Here is a 16,800-nt window from a genome sequence, read left to right as displayed (position 1 = left end):
CCCATCGCCGCTAGTCTTGAAAGCTTCATACTAGCGGCAGTGAGAGGAACAACAAAAACACATTACAAACATTAAAATACACAAAATTTCTTTTGGAATGTGTGTGGCTTGGGTTTTCTTTGTTTCTATTAATTTGGGCTTGGGAATTTCCTTTATGGACAGAATGCTGAGTCGTGGTTTTACATCCTGCCCGCTGAATCATGAAATAAAGCACATATGTACACAATCATATAAACTAGAGAAAGCAAAGCCTGTTAAAAAAGACACTCAAACAAAATTCGCTGTATGTTTTACAGCTGATCATTGTCATTTAGTTCGTAGGATAAAATTCCACACAATTTTTAGCTGCTATTTGGGTTTTGGTCCGAGCGTTTCTCATCGGGATGCTTTTACCAAGGGACATAAAAATCCCCTAATTGAAGCCAAGAAATGATTAGTGACTCTGCTATCAGCATAATTCTACCACAAACTGATATTTAGAAAGTCCTGATAGCCAATTATGGTTTCCTGGCGTCACAATCGACATCCAAGTCTAACTATTAATAAGTCGATTGGTATGGTTGGCGTCAACTTTTGTCCCTTACTTCATAAGATTAAAAACTGCAAAAAGCCATTTGAAATGTCATTTATCCTTAATCTTTGCAGAAGTTTTGTTGTACCCCACTCGTCCTCAAAGGTGAAGATAATCGCTCCCCCCAGACCAAACGCAGACATGTCGACGAGGCTTTATGACATCCCACAGTGGCCGTCTTACGCGTCAAGGGAGCTCCTGCGGTTAAAGCGCCTGGATCGTGTTGGTCATTGCAAAAGTGTGGCAAAGCCACACATGGAGTACGCAAGCTCTTCCCTTTCAAGCGTAGCCAAAGCGAGTCCGCTGAGATTTGTCTTTCCATCAAAACTCTCCACCCAAACTATGTTTTTGTCCATCTTGAGATGGTTTTCAAACAATGCTGTGGATCATTGTTTACTTTTTTTTAAATCGACTGTCATGAATCAAAATTTTGACGTGTGCGGATGGCGGTTTTTCCATGATGAAATACGCGATGAGGCGCAAGATTCTGTGGGTAATAACTTCTGTAAAACGGTTACAGGTGTTTTGTTAGACTCTCGATTCTAGAAATAAGGCTGGTTTGGATACGATTTAAAAATCGATTATTGTTCCGACAATGAGAAATAATTGACGTTTAAAGAAATAACCGATAATGACCATCAAAAGATGAAAAGGAAGTCAAGTTTGCCATGAACAAGAAAATAATTGGGGTAACATCTGAAGAGTTTTCTGGAAAAGTGCTTTACTTTCCAGAAAAGGCCCTTTTGTCTGAACTTCTGCAGGCTGCTGGACACGTTTGTTGGCGCGACGGCTGCTTTATGCTACATCTCCCCATTTCCTACTTCTATTTTCAGCATTTGTGGCTCATTGGAGGCTAGTAAAGATTTACAACTTCTTTGCAAGCCATCAGAGTAAACAGTTATAACCCGTTGAATGTCACCCGCAACCGCAAGGCAGCAGGGCTTGTTTTTAAATTATCGAGTTTGTTGGAGCGATTCAAGGCGTTTTTTTTTTTTTTGTCTGCTCAACGTAAAATCACGGAACATCACCGAGAGCACCCTGCGTTTAGGAAACGAAAGTTAGAACTCGCATTAGGAAGATGATGAAAATTTTATTGAAGCCCTTCAAACGCTTTTTCACTTCCATTTGTCACCTGGTGGATCGGCTCGTCTTCTTTTATTTGATGCCGCTGTTGCTCATGGTCTGTGCCCGGCACACTCCCTTACCGGCCACTTCGAATGGCGCCCCCTTGTAGGTCGCCACGCATTCGCCGTCTGTGCGCAGGTCGGGCTGAATCTGCTCCCAAACTTTCTTCTTTGGGTTCAGCTCTTTGTCGGGCTCGCCTGCAAGATCGATTCAATGAATAATCAGGTACAATTGTATTTGGGTGTCACCCGATCGGTTTGTTCGGACTCGTAGGTGGAAAATTCCATTTTGGCCGACTGTGAGGAAGGAAAAAAAAAAAGAAGAATAACCTGAGAAGTTCTGGAAAGTGATTCTTTCCCCTGGCACGGCACCGCTGGGAGGGTCGAGGATTTCCACCTTGTCGGGCGAGCTGGCGCACATGACCATGGCCTGGGATGTCACCCCCCTCATCTTGGCTGGCTTAAGGTTACACAGCAGAATTGCCATGCGGTTCTGCATCTGCACGAGACAGTTAAAAGGAACATTCTTGAAGTCTGTTTATCCCAAGACAGGAGAAGGGGGGGGAAGAACTCAAACCCCATACGACATATTTGAATCAAATGGAATTTGACATTATGTAACAAATGCAAGGCTCTTTTCCATCTTCAGTTCTCAAAGTGTACCTGCTCCAAAGGCACATGCTTGACCAACCCGCTGACCACCGTTCTGGGCGAAGGCTCCCCGACGTCCACCTGCTCTACATAGAGACTGTCCGCATCCGGGTGCTTCTCCGCCGTGATGATGCGTCCGACGCGGAGGTCCAGCCGGGACACGTCCACCTTGGCGTCGTCCTGACCAGCTGCCGTCATCTGCTGTGGTTTTTTCTCTTCGCATTTTATAGACAACAGCCATTTTAGTCCACTTTAACTATTTGCCTTAAATCCAAAAGTACTTTTTTGCTTTTTCTTGGACAAAGAGGGATACCAAGTGATGGTAAAGTGGAGATTTTTTTGTGTGTCAACACTGAAGGACACCAATTTATACTTGTCTAATTCCCACAACATGGGTATGACTTGATTTCACAAGCAAAGCTAAAAAGCTTTATTCTGAAGAATAATGAAACTCAGCTGTGGTTTTTCTGGAACGTAAACTTCTTTCAAATATTTGCAATGCAATAAATTCACCGCAGTTTTACAATGAGGGGGGGGGGGGGGGGGGGGCTCCATTGCATTGTACGACCCATCAACACCTGATATGAGAAATGCGAACGTCCCGAGATGAAATGGGTGTTTTCAATATGGCCGACTCTGTTGAGAGGTCACTTTTAATAACTTCAACGCGCCGCAAGAAATTCCAATGAAATCCGCAGCTCGCTGACGTGCGACGTGACACGTCGCCGATCGGTGTTTGCGTCGCCACTTCAAAAGAATTCATAACAGGAGGAATGTTGATGTGCGCCATCCGTCACCTTTTTTTTCTGGCTTCTTCTTATTGTCGTCTTTGGGGCGAGGACTCTGAACCGTGGTGGCGGCGGCCGGGGTGACAGAAGGCGCGGGACCACCGAGTTGGGGAGGAGTGGCGTTGGACTTCACAGAGACTTCCACCGATGGCATGGCAACGTCTTGCACTGCGGGAAAAAGAAAGTAGATTTCATCATATGATGAAACTTTCCAGCTAAGTATCCGCTGGACATTTTTTTGGGTATGTTCTCATGCCACGTAAATTTATTAAAATGATCCACATAATAGCAAATTAATTTATCAAAAATACCATAATTAAGGGAAGGAACTGAACATTCAAATAAATGTTAAAAAATGAGATGAACAGTCAGGCAAGAGTCACTTTACCCCCCCTCATCTTCTCTTTGTCCAGCAGCTGTTTTTTCAGGTCCTCTATGTCCTGCTTCAACCTGGCATTTTCCACCAGCAGTTTCTTCTCCTCTCTGATGCTGGCCTGGACATCTGCAAAGTAGGTCGATTCATGTTGACGTCGTCCACAAAATATTCAAACTTTAGGAGATGCTCCTATACGGCTCTCAAGTCGACTATGATTATTCCTGTGGTGTATATTTTAAAGCATTTACTTGCTTTCTCCTTGAGCAGCTGGACTTGTTGTTTGAGGTACTCAATGAGCTGGTCAGCTTCGGCGGCTCGCTGCTCCAGCCTCGCCAAGGGGTTGACACTTGACATTTTGATCAGGGAGCGGGCGACAAGCCTGAAAAAGACAATAGACAGTGAACACTGCATATTTATGATTTGCCATTCACAAATTTGTTTGTTTGAATCCAGTTAAAATATAGTATTTGCGTTTGATTCGTTGATGTTTTGTTTTGGCTTTAACTCATTGTGTTACACATTATTTTATTTGCTTGTGAAATTAATGATCATTATGACATGCTCTTGCCAAATGGCCAATGCGAGATAAAGGTGACCTCTGTCCAAAAGGCGAAGAGAACGATAACCAGCCAACGATTAACCAGCCAATCCCAGATAAAACTGAACAGACAAGAGCCGAACTGAATTTTGAACTTACTAAATTCATTTACTGGTATGGAGAAAAAATCTTTTGCTTCAACATGTGGAAATTTGGAGTTTAGAGTCTCCATTTCCAATTATTTATTTTTTTTAAAATTAGGGACACCTCTGTTTGAAATCAAATGTGAGGTGCTGGAAAACAACAGCTGGCTCAAGATGAAAAATAACTGCAGAAGGATGAGGAAAATTAGAAACATTTAAATTGCCGCAGTTGATGGGGGGAAAAAAAACAAATAAGGATCAAAGAGTGCTTTTCCTTGAATTCATTTAAACAGAGCCAGCGGGCAGACCACATGAAGCTGAACTCATTCGGCTACGCATTAAAATACGTCACAGTACACATTGACGCATATGCAAGTCAATTATGCTTTTGTTACTCATTCCATCTGTATAGAGTAGGTACAAAACATGAAAATATCTGGTTGCTTGTGCACCACTATGACAAAATACAAAAGTGCAATCATAGCGCCACCTTGAGTATTTAAAATGAACTTCAGTCTAAAAATAGCTATCCGACCATCCATGAATTGAGTAAGATTAGACTGGCTTTCCCGTATGTCATGGTCTTCAAAAGAATTACATTCTCTCATGTATTTTTTTGTTTATGTCAATTTGTATACTATTGCCAAAAAAACTTGAGTGTTGTCAACATAAAAAGCATGTAAACCTCAAAGGGACAACTGTATTCGAGCTTTGTGATGCCAGCTAACGCCTTTAAGTTTTAATTGGCGAATAAGAGTGTTAATATAACGAAGCAATTTATTGCAGTAAATTAAAATAGCTAGCGCGCCACTAACAGCTCCAAAATTGTTTCGAAGCGTTCCGACTACACCTTCATTTGTAGTTGTCGCTGCTCGTAAGACTGCTTTGACAAAAAAAATAATAGAATCACATATAAAGAACAAATTAAACTTACATGGACTTTAGGCATTCACCTCTACACGTTTCCGCGAGCTTCGGCGGGTCTTGACACTTGCTTGCTAGGAATGTTAACACTAATTTAGCACAGGCAGGCACACGGATGCTAAATTAGGTCCAACAACGTAGATCTGTAAAAGATGCGCACAATCGTTTGACATACGACAGCTTTTACCCACATGTTATATATATCGTTTCCACAACTGACCGAAATAATCGCCGGTTCAAAAATAGTTCACCATGACATTTTGACAATGGAGGAAAAAATAAAATAACACATGTAAAATTTGTACTTTAAATATTCGTTATTTATTAGCCTGTAAACTCGTGTGTAAACTAGTGTCATTTGAGTACATCGCCGTCGCACAAAAATGACGTCATAGATCACGTTCAATGTCTTTTTAGTTGACAGTAGCGCCCGACTTCTTCAATGAAAATATTGAATATCGACCCATTATTCGAGTTCTAGGTCGGTCGAACCTCTTTGCCGTGAAGCGGGCGTAAAGACGCTTTTCGCAGGTAATATATACAATTTGTCTTCTTTGGTTTCCTACCGGAAATCAACATTTTAAATGATGTGTTCAGTGAGTGTAGTTCACTGCAGCATCAATATGCTGCTAGAATAAGTCTTAGTTTAAACCATTTGAAGACTCTTTATATACTGTAAATTAGACCCGTCACTTGCGTGTGTTATGGCAGCATTGCTTGAGTATAATCGATGATGATAGCTGATTTAATTTCACACAGTACTAAGAATCACCATGTGTCAGTAAAGACATCTCTTTACCTGGATAATAATTCAGGATGCAGCCTCTCAAGGACGCCCAGTTGGGGGCTTTTACATTCTTCGCCTCAGCACTCCCCCATGATGTGTGTGGCAGCAACGGCCTCCCCCTGACCCCAAACTCCATCAAAATATTGGGACGCTTCCAGATCCTGAAGACCGTCACCCATCCCAGACTCTGCCAGTATGTGGACATCTCCAGAGGAAAGCATGGTATGCATTGTGTAATAGAACTTATCGCTAACTTGATGATCACTCAACATACCCATGTGTCTCTTCCTGCAGAACGTCTCATCGTTGTTGCTGAACACCACGAGAGAAGTCTGAATGATTTGCAAAAACAGGGAAACAAAGTCAGGTTGGAAATCTGTTAAAAATCCATATCCCATAACGACACAAGACATTAAGGAACGACACAGCAATCCTTGTTTTGTTGTGCATATTTATGCTAATATTGTGTATTTGTTGTGTGACACAAATGTGTGTGTGTTCAGCCCGGAGAGGGTTCTGCAGATCGCCTATGAGGTTCTGGAAGGCCTGACCTTTATGAACAAACATGGTATGGTGCACAGGGCCCTTAACATGCACAATGTGCTCCTGGATAGTAAGGTAACATGATGTTTAGGTAAATCAAATATACTGCAGTTATTTTGCGAGCTGATTTTAATGTGAAATGTATTTCCTTGGAGGGCAACGTCAAATTGGCAAAATTTGGTCTCTATCACATGACTGATCATGGCGTTGATGTGGACTTCCCAATTGGGTATGTTCCTTTTTTTGTCATGTGACATCACAAACATTATAACGGCATATATAGACAGTCGCACTCATTTATAATTTAAGACAAGAAATTCAATTTACTTCATTACACAACTCAGTCCTGAACCTGATTGTAAGATACTTTTTTACTTTAAGATTCAAAAGGTGTGCTCCTTGCAGGTACCCATCATACCTTGCTCCAGAGGTGATTGCGCAAGGCTCCTTTCACCCCAGTGGCCCTTCCCACGAAGAAACCCCGCGGCCTTCGGGACCCAAAACTGATGTGTGGTCACTTGGAGTTCTGCTGCTTGAACTGTGCGCTGTAAGACCGTTTTATAAACATTCAAGCTTATTTTTCTGCCTTAACGCTGCTTTTGATTTTTTCGGCGGCTCAGGGTCGACGGCTGCTGCATAATATTGACATCAATGAGAAGCTGAAGTTCATCCTGACTCTGGGTAAGTCCGAATAGGTTTGCTTGATGTCCATCATGATGTCGTTTATGTCCTTTCCAGGCTGCATAGACGACATTGTCACGGTCCTCGCTGAAGAGCATGGCTGCCTGGAAAACATTAAGGTAGTCCTCAAATTATGTTTGATCAATTTGTTGAACTTTAAGGTACTTTTGACAAAAAGTAGGTTAGGTTGGCTGATGAAATGTTTTTGACAGGAGCTGCCCGAGAATGTTCTAGAGTTGCTGCGGAAATGCTTGACCTTCCTGCCTTCGAAACGGTACGCCATTTCCCAACAAGTGACTTTTCAATCCATCCATTTTTTTGTATGTGGCAGAAGGAAACATTTGGACCAAGGGCGGAGCTAGCTGGGGGGCTGTATGGACCCCCCCCCCCCCTAATATTTTTATTTTGCTGATCCCCTGAGATATCCTTCAAAATGACAGCAACAAACAGATGCTGCATGTTCAACCTCCAGGCCAAGCCCACGCGAGCTTTTGGGAGACGCCGTGTTCGATGGCGTGTCGTGCCTGTACACGCCCTTCCAGAAGCCTGTCAGCCTGTTCTCATCCTCGCTACGCTGTGCACATCTGGAGCTCCCCGAGGACATCAGCGACCTTTGCAAAGGTTGGCCTCAAACGCTCTCTTTGTGCATGCTGATATTTCTCCTTACATGCTCGTCAATATCGCCGGACAAACGTGTCTTCTAGTTCAAGTGGAATTTTGAATTCTGGATCCTAACTTTTTTTGCTTTTCAATTATCACAGAGAATATTCATATCCAGTAGAATCTGAAAACGTATTTTTAAACTTTCCATTAACCTCCAACGTCATACAGGTTAATTTCAGCGAGGCTATAAAAAGAGAGGGTGCGTAGTGTGCTATAATTCTGAAACCTTGGGATATTTTGACAAAAGTATTCCACACGTTATTGCACCCACTGGGAACTGTCTTAGATTTAAAAAATAATGCTTAACATTTCTCCTTAAGAAATGTTTTGAACATTCAGATGGCTACTAAATCTTGTGATTTTTTTTAAAATGAGAAATTTGACTAAATACCTTGCATATATGGAACATATAATATACAATCCTTAGAACTCACTCTCCCAATCCAATTATGATCATTTTAATATGTATTTCTATTTAAAGTCATCAACGAAAAGTCAATATCAATATTTAACATTTGTGTACCGATACAGCATCAGCAGATATAATCATTTGGCTTCTGCGGCTTTTAGGGGACAACGACGATTACCTTTCGGAGCGAGCCATCAACGAGGTGTACCACCTGTGGTGCCTAGCAGGGGGCGACCTCGAGAAGGAGCTGACCAACAAGGAGATCATCCAGTCCAAACCTCCCATATGCACGCTGCCCAAGTATAGCACATCCACGTTTGTTTGTCGGCACACCACTGGATAATCTCAATTTTTCTTGCTCATATGAAGTTTCGTGCTGGAGGATGGCGAGTCCTTCGGCCAGGGCAGGGATCGTAGTTTCTTGCTCGACGACACCACGGTGACGCTTTCTCTCTGCCAGCTCCGGAATGTAAGACCAAAAAAAAAGAGCAAACAGTCAAATAATTGCTACTCCTTTTAAAAATGATCTTTTGTCCTTTACCAGAGACTGAAAGACGTTGCAGGAGAATCTTATTTCCCTCTGCTGGAGGACGAGTAAGTCTTTTATTTTTCAGCCTAATTCCCACAGGGGCTAAGAAATGGCGCCACACACTGTTTGTTGTTGTTCTCCTTGCCACAGACAGTCAAGTCTGGCGCACTCCAACAGCGCCAACGAGTTGTCGGCCAGCGTCACGCTCCCGCTCATCATCCGCGAGCGAGACACCGAATACCAACTCCTCCGCGTCATCCTCTTCGACAGACTGCTCAAGGTCTCCCCTGCATGTACACATAAATAGCAAGACACTCGATTTTCTAATTGCTATTGTCAAAAACATTGAAAATGGATTTTTTCAGGCTTATCCTTACAAAAAGAATCTCGTGCACAAAGAGGCCAGGGTTGACATCCCCCCGCTTGTGCGTGGACTAGCCTGGGCAGCTCTGCTGGGTATTGAGGTACAAAAGATGGTCGAGAACGAATTCAACGGCACTCAAATGCGTCCTTATGCGTCTTTTATTTTCTACAGGGGGATATTCAGGCCAAATACGAAAGCATCGACAAGGACACGCCCATTCCGACTGACAGACAGGTAACAGGACATCTGCCAAAACGATATCTGCAGACGAAAAAAGACAGTCCTGTTTGTGTTTTTAGATCGAGGTGGACATCCCACGATGTCACCAGTACGACGAGCTGCTGTCGTCCCCTCAAGGTCACATCAAGTTCAGACGTCTCTTGAAAGCCTGGGTGGTCTCCCACCCCGATCTGGTCTACTGGCAGGGTCAGTCGAACCCAAACCCGCCATCCGAATTTTAACTGAAGTTGTCAACAGCACCACCCGCACCATTAACTCGCGTCCTTCTACCCTCGTGGTGTAATATGCGCTTGGCCACCAGGGGGCAGTCTTGATCTATTATGGCTTCAGTAAGATGACTGCATAGCATATTTAGGATATTTTATTACCATTGTAAATCAGGAAAACTTGACCTCATTTTAGCTGTTCTGGATAAAGCTGACGTAAGCATTTGCATCTATTTCACAAGTGACAAATGTTGGTTTCTCTTTTAGGCTTGGATTCACTTTGCGCCCCATTTCTTTACTTGAATTTTAACAACGAGGGTAAGAAATGACAAATTGCCGCTCTTGTTTGTTTTGTTTTGTTTTTAACTGGCTTTTTTTTTTTTTTATCCCTGTGCTCTTGACAGCGCTGGCATATTCTTGCATGTCCGCCTTCATCCCGAAATACCTCTACAACTTCTTCCTGAAGGACAACTCTCATGTCATCCAAGGTGAGATGGAGAAAAATGAGTTGTACTCGCAACGCCACGATTACGGCCTCGTTTAACCCGCGTGAGGTTGAGCTGCAAACCAGCTCTCAATGTGAGAAAGCAAATTACTGCCGAGGTCTGTTTGCGTGTTGATTGCATTTTTTTTTGGGGGGGGGGGGGGGGGTGTTGTTTCAAAGCTGTGAAAAGAAAGTTTCAACCTCTCATCACGCATTCCCACAGCTGTCGCAATTGGGAAAGAAATGAAACCGCATTAAAAACTGTTCCTGCATGACTGATAAAAAGCTACAAATTGGACTATTATTATCTCGCTCCCCTTCAGGTGGTCTGGGGAGTCAGTTTTATGTTTATGTGTCTGGTCAAAGCTCTTTTGTTGATAGTAAAAGAAAAAAAAGCATGCCTTTTCTGCCAACATAGACGAAAGATAAATCCAAGGTTAAGCTGATTAAAAAAATTTATGGGCCAGTGGTATTTTCATCTGAAGTTTGGATTTTAAACATATAAGGGACGAGAATCTAAATTTCTTCGGAATAGCAGAAGCAGAAAATGCTCACGTGTCATTTGTGACCTCTTTTCAGAGTACCTGACCGTCTTCTCGCAAGTGATCGCCTTCCACGACCCCGAGCTCAGCAACCACTTGAACGAAATCGGCTTCATCCCTGACGTAAGAATACAAAGAGACCCGTGTCTTACAGTTTGTGGTGAAAAATATGCGAGCACAAAATGCATGTGACTGCGTCGTACTTACTCTGGGATTCATCTCAATCTTTTCTTTTTGGCCTCACTCTTGGATCTGTGTTTAGAGAGAAAAAAAAAAAAGAAACATCTGTCTTTTGTTGAGTTTTCACAGGTTTTTTTTTTTTTTAGCAGTATTGTCCAAGCATAATTACGTTGGAATTCTTGATATTAATCCAAGTCATTAAACCACTCAGGCTAGAACACGGGCAAAATTTATGGTCTCATTCAAAAGAAATATGAAGGAAATGTTTCTGTGTTTGCTCTCCTGGATTAAAGTGGAAATATCTAAAATGACCTAAGGGCAAGTAAAAAAAAAAACAAAAATTACGCAATGCCGAGTAAGGAACTTTGTAGCCATGTTGTCTTTATGAAGTTAGCTTGGGTAGTTCAGAAAAAAAAAAAAATCTCAATTTACAGAACTCAGTGGCGAGCGTTTCAAATACTTCTTTGACGCCAACTAATCGTTTCAGTGCTTTGGCGCCATCATGTGGCATTTTAAGATCGTTACAGAAAGAGCACATTGAATGACAGAGATGAGCTTCCAACGAAATAAAATGTGAATAAATAAATCCGAGGCTGATCGGATACCGCTGAATAGCGTCCAAGGTGTCCTCTCCAATAAATCCTGAGGCCAAAAGCACCCCCCCCACACACACACAGACGTATCCAGATGTTTAATTCAGGTCATTTTCAATTTGGCTACATCTCTCATTCCCGGGTGGGCCATTTATGCTGTCACTAATCTAATCCGGCCCAACTCGCCCTCCTGCCGGTTGAATCCGAGGCCGTGTCCGACGGCGCCGCTTATCGTTTGTGTGCCCGGAGTGACACCCCACCCTCTCAATTATCTGTCGGCTGAGTGGCCAAGATAAGCGGCGGACCCCCGCTCCTCCCATACATCGGCCAGATGTGTGTCCAGGTGCTTCATTAACAGCCAAGCATGCTTCACAATGTATTCATGTACTCCAATTTAGCATTTTGAGGAGTCCTCAGGGGCGGAATTGAAAGATTACCAAGCGCCATAATGAGATTAATTGTGACTCTGAATCAGAGTCAGCACTTTCTGTTCCTTCAGGGGCTCGCCGAGTTAAGTCACTGACTAAAGCACCATTTTTGTTATGCTCGTTTCAGCACATTGTGGAGAACAAATGTTGCTTTAGCTCACTAATGTCCCCCCCCTCTTGTCGCTTCATTTCACAGCTGTACGCCATCCCTTGGTTCCTGACCATGTTCACACGTGAGTAGTTCTCATAAGCCTCTTTTACAAAGACATCCTGTAAAATTGTGACTCGTTGGTGGTGTCAAGATCACCCCTAAAAAATATAATTGCATATTCGACCAGATTGTTGCCATGCGCTTATCCTCCATAGGGAGAATTAAAAATCCTGTCTCATCATCTCCCTGCTATTCTATATTGTGCTGGTTATACGCAACAACAAAAAAAAAAGAAAAAAAAAACACTTTCCAGCTTTTAGCAACTGTGTGAAAGGAGCAGCGAACTAGTCCATTAGCATCAGTAGGCTCCGGGAGTCCGCTTCCATTTTGGGAGCCGACTATGAATGAGACTGAAAAGGTCGGCGGCCCCTCCGGGGATGTTATTTTTCATCTTTTGGTGACCTTTATTTAGTCTACGGATTAATTTGTAAAATCTGTTTGATGACTCAAGCCAATGGAGCAGCTGCGCTTGATTCTTTGGAGCGCCTGAAAATGGAGGAACTCTGCAGAAAGAAAACTATTTTTATTGCCTAGATTTATTTCGAAAGCCCTTCGACTCAAACTGGGCTCGTCTCCACAATGTGACCCAGCATGAGAAGCTCGCACGGTGAGAGCACGGCTGTGGTGGAAAGCAGAGTTAAGCGTGACCTCCTTTGACCCCTCCCCCGAGGCAGAGTCCAGCATTAACGTGTCCTGCTCTGACTTCTAATGTCCACCTTCCTAGCGTCAGCCGGTTTCCGTTCTCCATATAATCAATATACGTGTGGCCCCACATTGACTGTCACCTTCACGTCTCAGTGGACCCACAGGGGATCCAAACGGGCGGATGATCGCCTGCCTTCAAATGTGAAAACGGTCATGTTAAATATTCTGCTAGCAAACCAGCTTCGTGGGAAAACTCCCACTCCTCAGCGCATTTCTTTTCTTGGTTGGCCTCTTTTTTTTTTTTACACAAACACAGCCACGCTTTAGCCAATGTATAATTCACATATGCAAATGATGTCTTTTTATATACCTAGTGTTTTGATTGTGGCCCGTTCCTGTTGTCTGGCATGCTGCGGCTGGCGTCTCTTTGAATTCTTTTTTTTTTGTTTCCATATCTACACTCGCCTCTGCAGATGTGTTCCCGCTGCACAAGATCTTCCACCTGTGGGACACGTTGCTGCTGGGGAACTCGTCGTTCCCGTTATGCATCGGCATGGCCATATTGCAGCAGCTCAGGGACCGCCTCCTTGCCAACGGCTTCAACGAGTGCATCCTGCTGTTCTCTGACCTCCCGGGTGACTATTAACGTGCATCGCAGCAGTGGTTGAGAAAAATGATAGAGCTTTCAACCACCATTACCGACATAAAAAAAAAAAAACTGAGCCTATTGCAAGCCGATGCACAATTTGAACATTAAACACTGTACTTAAATCTAGGCAAAAAAAATAAAATAAATTATATATATATATACTCAAAAGATTCAGTAGCGCATACAAAAGTTAAATACCTATGTTACAAATAAACAGGTCCTTAAGATTAGATACAAATGAAATACAACTGAACAAAATATTCCACGTGCCACTAGAGGGAGCCATACTTTTTGCAAACAGGAAAGGGTAACACTTTCCCTGACACACCAACCTGGGAGTACCGACGCTATCCTTATCAAGTTTTGTCCGACTTCACACTTCAACAAGTCAAAGTTCATAAAACCACTGCGAGCACTGGCATCCCTCCTCCGTGAAATTCTTCTCCTTATCTGCAACTGCAAGTTCAGTCTGGGTGGAAACGAGATGCAAGCAGACTGCCTCAAGCACCAAACCAACCCAGTTAGAACGCCCAGTGTGATTTCTGCTGGTCATTTGAGACCACGAGTGACGCTTTTGCGGTTAGCGCTCATTCTACAAGTGAACGAACACACAAAAAGGTGACACACAGCGAGCTATGTGGCATTTACAATGAACTTCAGAATGTACCAAATGCTTGGGGAGTGACTTTCCTTTTAAAGGTCTTACCTTGCCAAATACTGCTTGACCTTACTCGCTGGCCTTTCTCGAAACAAAACAAAACCGAGGCCATCAACCTCCCACCTCCCTCGTTGCCGACCCAAACACGCAACGAAAAGAGGCTAAGGCAGAGGCAGTTTTCCTTATAAAGGTAAAAAATGTCAGGCGAAAAATGCAGTCAGCTCCTTTGCCAAGCTTTTCCGAGAGCGACGAGGGCCCTCGCCAGCTCCTTAATGTCCAGAGCCTTGTCACATTTTCTAAAACAGTAAATGCAAGGTTGTTGAATTGTTTGTTGTGATTAATTTGAGCCTTTTTTCATTACCCAAAAAAAGAATAGCGCGGCAACATTGTGCTTGCCATCAATCTCATTTTGTTGGACCTATGGCCTGGAGTGATCCGATCGTAAGTCTGTCTTGTTTAGAGACTTCATTGATTGGTAGTGGAGCATTGAGGTATTTACTGATGATACAGCAGCATTTGCCTTCACGGAACATTAGTATCTGTCTCTGCAAGAGGAATTGGGCGCAGAATTTAATGGGCTCCAGTTTGTAATTTTCACAGTGAACAACAAATCGTAATTGTCAAACTACGATGACATGCAGTTTTGTCATAGAGATTGATTTACAATATTACCCCCCCCCCCCCCCCTCCCTCCAGAAATTGACATCGAACGCTGCGTCCGTGAATCCATCAATCTTTTCTTCTGGACACCAAAAAGTGCAACGTACAGACAACATGCGCAGCCGCCAAAGATCGCCGGTGACAATGGCTTTGGAAAAAACACAAAGTGTTACTCGTCTGACTTCCAGGATTTTCCCAAGACGGACCTGGTGAGTATAGTAACACAAATTAGCATATATGTTGCTGTCATGTCGCCATGTAGCCTGTTCTCCTCACTCTGCACGGAATTGAAAGACAATGAGGGAAGTTGCTGCCATTAGATGGCTAACAAATTGGTTGTGTTCACTCCCACAACGGCGCAAACGGACATTTCTAAATCTCCTTGGGCAATTATGTATGAAATGATTTACGGATTTACTGGGCTTAAAGGTTTATCTCAACTTTTAATTTTGCTGCCTCTCAATCTCATCTCCGTTGTAGTCTCGGGAACCTCTCGTGCTGTTGGACCTGAAAGCTGAAGTGTCACCTCGTATTTCGGCAGAGGACTTCATCGACCTCTGCGAAATGTCATTCGCCGTAAATAAACGGACCAAAGCCAGCAAGCCGAGCATTATAGCTGTTGATATTCGCAGTGCAGAGGAGTATCCTTGACAGGGTGAAAAATATGCTCCTTATCAAGTTCCTTAAGACAATTTCTGGAGAACTGTACACACACCCACGCGCGCACACACACACACACACACACACACAGTTTTGGAAACTGAGAAGTATTCTTGCCAGGGTGTTGTGAAATATGCTCTTTCCTCAAGGCAATTTCATCATCAGGAAATAGTGTGTACAAGCTGTAACGTGAGCTGGACGGTTGATTTTGTTTTCTCATAGTCTTTTTACTTTGTTTTATCTTCCAACGAGCTTTGTAAAAATCATTCAGCCTCAATAGTTTTTTTTTTTTCCACGGGGCAGTAGCATTCATTTCCATTCGTCCAGTTCCATTGTTATTCTCACAGTAGCTTGATTACTGTGTGTTTGTATTATTCTATTGTTTTGGAAACTGAATTCGAAACACTGCAGGTTTGAATTTCAGACCAAGAAAGAAAAGTGCAAGTTAAACTCCAAAGAATTGTAAATGTTAAAGAGCTTTTTGTCTCTCCTGGTTTTGGAGATGGTAAAAGTAGCAGCGAGATGGTTTTAATTGGTTAAAAGGGTCTTTAACTTCACGTCAACCAGCTTCAGCAGAGGCCACATGTCTGGCAGCATCAACATTCCCTTCAGCACGGCGTTCGGAACCGATGACGAGGTGCTGCAATGTCCAGCAACGGGAATCCTTCAGAACTACAAAGGCCGGGTTGTCGTGGTCATCGGCCACGCCATAAAAAGCGCTACTGTGGTAAGGAAGCAAAGAACATGCTATTTAATTTAAAATCAAATGATTAAATAATTACATTTTCGACATGTCTGCTACACAATTTCTGTGTGTGAAATGTGCCATTTTTCTGTTTTCTCCTAGTTTTCTGCACACCTCGTCAAGGTGAACTTTCCTCGGGTTTGCATCCTAGATGGAGGGATCAACAAGCTGAAGCCCACAGGACTCCTGACTGTCCCCTCCCCTCAGATTTGACCCAAGTGGTTGAGTCAGTTAAAAAAAAAAAAAAAAACTATGTACATATTCTTGCCGTTTTTTTTTGTCTTCTGATACTATCATGAATAAAAGAATCGCACCACTTTAATAACATCTAAGTGCTTCTCCTTATTATCGGAATAATAAAGTGAATGAAAAGCAGATCAGTGCAGTTCTCAACTGGGCTTGATAAAAAATCCAGAGCTTGACCAGTCCAGGACCGAGAAAAAGGCAAAGATGCCATTCAAGGTCAGAAGCAGAGGAACCAAAACTTGTTGGCTCTGCTTGGCCTCAGCTGAACTCCAGCCGGCGATATGAGGACACCACCGGAGAAGATCTTTCTGCTTTTAGATGATATGATGAAATGCCGTACAAAAGAGCTTATCTGCTAATGTCTGTTTCCAGTGACTCTGCAAGAAACATACAGTATCTCACATCCCTCTCATTTCTGCAATGTTCTAATTATATCTTGTCATGGGACAACAATGAAGAAATGACACTTTGAGCTAATGTTAAGTAGTCACTGTAGAGCTTAGATAGCAAAGTAAATTTATTTTTACTTCCAAGTAACTCAGTTCCTCATACAGGAAGGCAA

The 16,800-nt window shown here is 43.0% G+C and overlaps 2 protein-coding genes and 1 long non-coding RNA gene across 3 annotated transcripts; 1 reads left to right on the top strand and 2 right to left on the bottom strand.

Annotated features, from left to right (window-relative positions):
* Positions 1 to 1,641: 1,641 nt before the first annotated feature.
* Positions 1,642 to 6,060, bottom strand: aimp1a (aminoacyl tRNA synthetase complex interacting multifunctional protein 1a). The gene is made up of 8 exons (XM_049721467.1): positions 5,915 to 6,060; positions 5,126 to 5,258; positions 3,759 to 3,889; positions 3,523 to 3,636; positions 3,144 to 3,302; positions 2,359 to 2,561; positions 2,026 to 2,194; positions 1,642 to 1,893 (listed from the first exon to the last, which is right to left on the bottom strand). Coding segments are annotated over exons 2-8 (945 nt in total). The 5' UTR covers positions 5,128 to 5,258; positions 5,915 to 6,060; the 3' UTR covers positions 1,642 to 1,726.
* On the top strand, positions 5,485 to 16,319 carry tbck (TBC1 domain containing kinase). Its single transcript, XM_049721446.2, has 26 exons — positions 5,485 to 5,646; positions 5,931 to 6,124; positions 6,197 to 6,269; positions 6,406 to 6,520; positions 6,601 to 6,674; positions 6,851 to 6,992; positions 7,066 to 7,126; positions 7,184 to 7,245; positions 7,339 to 7,400; positions 7,599 to 7,747; positions 8,360 to 8,498; positions 8,568 to 8,667; positions 8,743 to 8,792; positions 8,878 to 9,007; positions 9,093 to 9,191; positions 9,263 to 9,325; positions 9,391 to 9,517; positions 9,805 to 9,855; positions 9,942 to 10,025; positions 10,601 to 10,686; positions 11,961 to 11,997; positions 13,094 to 13,255; positions 14,624 to 14,796; positions 15,068 to 15,228; positions 15,815 to 15,974; positions 16,095 to 16,319. The coding sequence occupies exons 2-26, from the start codon at positions 5,932 to 5,934 to the stop codon at positions 16,203 to 16,205; spliced, it is 2,664 nt and encodes an 887-aa protein (XP_049577403.1). The 5' UTR covers positions 5,485 to 5,646; position 5,931; the 3' UTR covers positions 16,206 to 16,319.
* LOC125969425 (uncharacterized) lies at positions 8,517 to 10,819 on the bottom strand. The gene is made up of 5 exons (XR_011086881.1): positions 10,771 to 10,819; positions 10,577 to 10,681; positions 9,105 to 9,176; positions 8,740 to 9,014; positions 8,517 to 8,658 (listed from the first exon to the last, which is right to left on the bottom strand). It is a non-coding gene; the product is annotated as an uncharacterized lncRNA (long non-coding RNA).
* Positions 16,320 to 16,800: the final 481 nt, after the last annotated feature.

The sequence above is a fragment of the Syngnathus scovelli genome, chromosome 5 (genome assembly GCF_024217435.2).
Source record: "Syngnathus scovelli strain Florida chromosome 5, RoL_Ssco_1.2, whole genome shotgun sequence".
NCBI classification, from domain to species: domain Eukaryota; kingdom Metazoa; phylum Chordata; class Actinopteri; order Syngnathiformes; family Syngnathidae; genus Syngnathus; species Syngnathus scovelli.
Note: the sequence above shows the minus strand (reverse complement) of the source record. Positions and strands in the feature narration are given on the sequence as shown.